The sequence below is a fragment of the Osmerus mordax genome, chromosome 6, assembly GCF_038355195.1.
Source record: "Osmerus mordax isolate fOsmMor3 chromosome 6, fOsmMor3.pri, whole genome shotgun sequence".
Taxonomy (NCBI): domain Eukaryota; kingdom Metazoa; phylum Chordata; class Actinopteri; order Osmeriformes; family Osmeridae; genus Osmerus; species Osmerus mordax.
The window spans coordinates 904690-910202 of NC_090055.1; the positions used below are offsets into that span (position 1 = coordinate 904690).

The following is a 5513-nucleotide window of genomic DNA, read 5'->3' on the forward strand; positions in this document are numbered from 1 at the left end:
ACTGGAATCACAATAAGGCACATTTCATATTTTTGGGGGCGAAAACTTTCAATATATGCAAATAGTCCCCTCTTTTACAGCAGTCAATCTGCTCTTAAAATCCAATCAGAATGATAGAGTGATTTCACCTTGCTAGAACTAGTTCACACTTTGCCCTGTGCTGATGATATGACTTACTGAAATTATGTTAGCAGTCATTTTATGCCAAGGCCCAGCAAGCTTTGCAAACACAAAATGTATGTCGCTCCCGATACTTTTGGCCACGGCTGTATAGTCCACGTCCATTACAGGGTTTAAGTTTACACACACACACACACACACACACACACACACACACACACACACACACACACACACACACACACAGTACACACACACACACACACACACACACACACACACACACACACACAGTACACACACAAATGCACACACACACACACATTTCTAGAGAGATTTTAATCAGGGTGAATAGGTGGGAGTTTATGATTAAATGTGTTTTAACGGCCGTGGTGTCTGGGGTGTGTGCAGCGCCTCTATGATGCCTTCACTGATGCAGGACATCATCACAGTGGGCATCACTAGGCTGAGCTCTCCATGGCCCATCACATCAACTCTGGGGTATTACAAATATGCAAGCTGACAGACAGACAGAAGTCTCTCCTGGCCTGGCCTAGAAACTTCCTGTCTAGGCTGTTTGTGTTGTGATTGGTCCTAGGGATTCCGTGCGTGAGCTGTGTGTGTTGTGATTGGTCCTAGGGATTCCGTGCGTGAGCTGTGTGTGTTGTGATTGGTCCTAGGGATTCCGTGCGTGAGCTGTGTGTGTTGTGATTGGTCGTAGGGTTTCCGTGCGTGAGCTGTGTGTGTTGTGATTGGTCCTAGGGATTCCGTGAGTGAGCTGTGTGTGTTGTGATTGGTCCTAGGGATTCCGTGCGTGAGCTGTGTGTGTTGTGATTGGTCCTAGGGATTCCTTGCGTGAGCTGTGTGTGTTGTGATTGGTCCTAGGGATTCCGTGAGTGAGCTGTGTGTGTTGTGATTGGTCTTAGGGATTCCGTGTGTGAGCTGTGTGTGTTGTGATTGGTGCAGGAGTGGCAGGACTATCGGCTGACGTGGGCCCCGGAGGACTTTGATGGAATGCTGAAGGTCAGGCTGCCTTCCAAACACATCTGGCTGCCTGACGTCGTGCTGTACAACAAGTGAGTCCCTCTCCCTCCTCTCACACACACACACACACAGACGTGCACACACACACACACGCACAGACGTGCGCACAAACACACACAGGCACACACACAAACTCACAAACAGCTTCTTCAAACACTAAAACACCACAGCGAACACAAACAGGTATATAAATGAGTTTATAGGATGTTATATCAGCTCCTAAAGCTGTGTTTCCGTCCGATCTTCAAGTCTGTTCCAGAGATGCATCCCTGCCTGTGTTCTGGCCCCGCCCACACTGGCTCCCCCGTGCCTGTCGCTATAGTGACCTGTCCCCTTTGCTGTCCCTCGAGTCTGACAGCTCACTGAGTGAATGACGCATGTCCGTCACGCATGAATGGATATGCCTACTGTCACCTACGCCCCCTGACTCCCCCTACACACACCTCCTCTCCTCCCTCCCCCAGAGTGAGGGCAGGGCCTGACTCCCCTCTCTCCTCCTTCCTTCCGCTTGGGTGAGGGAAGGGCAGTGTGTGGAGCAGCTCTACTCCTCCAGACAGCTCTTCCTGCTTGGTACAGCTCCTCTGTCTAGTTAGATTCCTGTCTGGAATTCAATGTGTTTGCTTTTGTTGACGTAAGACACATCCGATACATTTGGAAGACCTGTCGACCCAGCCTATAGGAGAGGAGAGACACAGCCTATAGGAGAGGAGAGAGCCAGCCTATAGGAGAGGAGAGACCCAGCCTATAGGAGAGGAGAGATCCAGCCTATAGGAGAGGAGAGAGCCAGCCTATAGGAGAGGAGAGACCCAGCCTATACGAGAGGAGAGACCCAGCCTATAGGAGAGGAGAGACCCAGCCTATAGGAGAGGAGAGATCCAGCCTATAGGAGAGGAGAGACCCAGCCTATAGGAGAGGAGAGACCCAGCCTATAGGAGAGGAGAGACCCAGCCTATAGGAGAGGAGAGATCCAGCCTATAGGAGAGGAGAGACCCAGCCTATAGGAGATGAGAGACCTAGCCTTAGGCAGCTATAAGGCAGGTCCTTGTTTTCCCAGACACCCATCATGCTAGACAGTGAGTGATGTAAACAGCTTCCAGGTCAGACCATGTACATGGAAAAAGTGCATCTGGGTTCCATGTAAACTATCTTATCAGCTCCCTGCGATCCGTCTGACCTTCTCTCGTTTCCCTCCTTCCATCTTAGCCTGACTAAATATCCCAGGCTGCTGGAGACCTGCGTCTGAAAGCATCTGCTCCCCCGCCACGCCCCCGTGTTCACCCCACCTCACACCAACCCCAACCCCTGCTACACACCTCCACCCACGCCTAATCTTACCTGTGCCCTCTCGCACACACACCTCTTTAGATGCGAACCTCTTTAGATACACACACTCACACCGACACACACACCGACATCGACACCTAGTGACACTCTCATGTCTCTCTGACCTCATGTCTACCTGACCAGAGGCATGTCACTCCTGTCCGTGTTTCCTGTCCAAGGCGTGTGTGTTCAGACACACGTTTGTTGCTGGGTGCGTGTGTGTGTGTTGTTGCGTGTGTGTGTGTTGTTGCGTGTGTGTGTGTGTTGTTGCTTGTGTGTGTGTTGTTGCATGTGTGTTGTTGCGTGTGTGTGTGTGTTGTTGCTTGTGTGTGTGTTGTTGCGTGTGTGTGTGTGTTGTTGCGTGTGTGTGTGTTGTTGCGTGTGTGTTGTTGCGTGTGTGTGTGTGTTGTTGCGTGTGTGTTGTTGCTTGTGTGTGTGTTGTTGCGTGTGTGTGTGTGTTGTTGCTTGTGTGTGTGTTGTTGCGTGTGTGACACCTTATCTGTCTGACTGTAACTGAAGACTGATCTTCAGCCCTAGTCCTAGCTGTCCATGTCAGAGTGCTGTGTGTCCATAACGAGCCCGGGGTAGGATACTGGAACACAAGGAAAAGGGAAAAGCTATGTAGACAAGGAACCTATAAGGCTGTCTGATCGGTCCTTCTCCTACACTCCCCCCCCACACTCCTCCCCCCCCCAGCGCTGACGGGATGTACGAGGTGTCGTTTTACTCCAACGCCGTGGTCTCTCACGACGGCAGCATCTTCTGGCTGCCCCCGGCCATCTACAAGTCAGCCTGCAAGATCGAGGTGAAGCACTTCCCCTTCGACCAGCAGAACTGCACCCTGAGATTCCGCTCCTGGACCTACGACCGCACCGAGATCGACCTGGTGCTGCGCACCGACGTGGCCAGCATGGACGACTTCACCCCCAGCGGGGAGTGGGACATCATCGCCCTGCCCGGGCGCCGCAACGAGAATCCCGCAGACCCCACCTACGTAGACATCACCTACGACTTTGTCATCAGGAGGAAGCCTCTGTTCTACACCATCAACCTCATCATCCCCTGCGTGCTCATCACCTCCCTGGCCATCCTGGTGTTCTACCTGCCCTCCGACTGCGGAGAGAAGATGACCCTGTGCATCTCCGTCCTGCTGGCCCTCACCGTGTTCCTGCTCCTGATCTCCAAGATCGTCCCGCCCACCTCGCTGGACGTGCCCCTGGTGGGGAAATACCTGATGTTCACCATGGTGCTGGTGACCTTCTCCATCGTGACCAGCGTGTGTGTGCTGAACGTGCACCACCGCTCCCCCACCACCCACACCATGCCCCCCTGGGTGAAGCTGGTGTTCCTCAACAAGCTCCCCGCCCTGCTCTTCATGCGGCAGCCCAGGAACAACTGTGAGCGTCAGCGGCTTCGGCAGCGCCGCAGGGCCCAGGAGCAGAGGGAGGGGGGCCGGGGCGGCGAGGCCGGGGGGCTGATGGTGGGGCTGGGCCTGAAGGGCGGCGGCACGGGAGGGGGGGGCGCCGGGGTATTCGGCAAGGAAAACAGCGACCCCTGCACCTGCTATGTGAACCGGGCCTCCGTCAAGCAGTTCGGGGGGGAGCTGGGGGGCGCCGTGGGAGGGGGGTCGCTGGATGGGCTGAACGGGCTGAGGGAGGGGCGGGAGGGGGGGGGCAGCGAACCCCCCCCGGGGGGTGCAGGCTGGGGGGGCAGGCCCCGCCCTGACGCAGGCCCTGCTGGGGCAGGCCTGTCCTGGCTTTGAGGAGGCTGTGGATGGGGTCCGCTTCATCGCCAATCACATGAAGAGTGAAGACGACGACCAGAGTGTGAGTATCTGTGCTCACCAGCAACATCACACCGCCCCACACACCTCCTCACATCGCCCCACACACCTTCTCACACCGCCCCACCGCACCGCCCCACCTCCCTGCAGGTTCTCCCTTCATCTGACAATTGAGGCAAGAGGAAGGAGGCAGCATTTCTCTTCTCCTCTGGTCATCCTGAGGGGAACACTGTCTCTCTCTTTCTCTCTCTCTGTCTCTCTCTCTCTCTCTCTCTCTCTCTCTCTCTCTCTCTTTCTCTCTCTCTGTCTCTCTCTTTGTCTATCTGTCTCTCTCACTGTCTCTCTCTCTCTGTCTCTCTCTCTGTCTGTCTCTCTCTGTCTCTCTCTCTGTCTCTCTCTCACTGTCTCTCTGTCTCTCTCTGTCTCTCTCTGTCTCTCTCTCTCTCTTTCTCTCTCTCTGTCTCTCTCTCTGTCTCTCTGTCTCTCTCACTGTCTCTCTCTCTCTGTCTCTCTCTCTGTCTGTCTCTCTCTGTCTCTCTCTCTGTCTCTCTCTCACTGTCTCTCTCTCTCACTGTCTCTCTCTCTGTCTCTCTCCCTCTTGATGAAATGAAAGAACCTGCGCAGCCCAGCGTAATTCTGTCCATGATCTCCATAGTTACCGCCTAGTCGCCATGCCGACCGGTTTTAAGCCCTCCTTCTCTCTCCCTATCGCTGCTCTCCCCCCTCCTCCTCCTCCTCCTCCTCCCCTCCTCCTCCTCCCCTCCTCCTCCTCCCCCCCTCCTCCCGTGTCAGACCTCATCAGAGCTCTGTGGCTGAAGCCACTCTCTTCATATTTATATACTTCATATTAGCCTGTGGCCTCTCTATGAGTAGGTGAGAGAGAGAGAGAGAGAGAGAGAGAGAGAGAGAGAGAGAGGGAGAGAAAGAGAGAGAGAGAGAGAGAGAGAGAGGGAGAGAGAGAGAGAGAGAGAGAGAGAGACGGAGAGAGAGAGAGAGAGAGAGAGAGAGAGAGAGAGAGAGAGAGAGAGGAGAAGGTTGTGTACTCAGATTCTCCTGACCATCCCTCTCCTTCCCTCCGGCCGACCCACAGGTGAGCGAGGACTGGAAGTACGTTGCCATGGTGATCGATCGCCTGTTCCTGTGGATCTTTGTGTTTGTGTGTGTGTTCGGAACCGTGGGAATGTTCCTGCAGCCCCTCTTCCAGAACTACACCGCCAAGACCATCACCAGCACGTCTGGCTGA

At 54.5% G+C, this 5513-nt stretch overlaps 1 protein-coding gene across 1 annotated transcript; it reads left to right on the forward strand.

The window, feature by feature from the left end:
- Positions 1–1077: 1077 nt before the first annotated feature.
- chrnb2 (cholinergic receptor, nicotinic, beta 2) lies at positions 1078–5513 on the forward strand (the record flags this gene model as incomplete). Its single annotated transcript, XM_067237324.1, is given in 4 exon segments — positions 1078–1196; positions 3184–4153; positions 4155–4313; positions 5361–5513. Coding segments are annotated over 4 exon segments (1401 nt in total), but the record flags the coding sequence as incomplete, so codon positions are not given.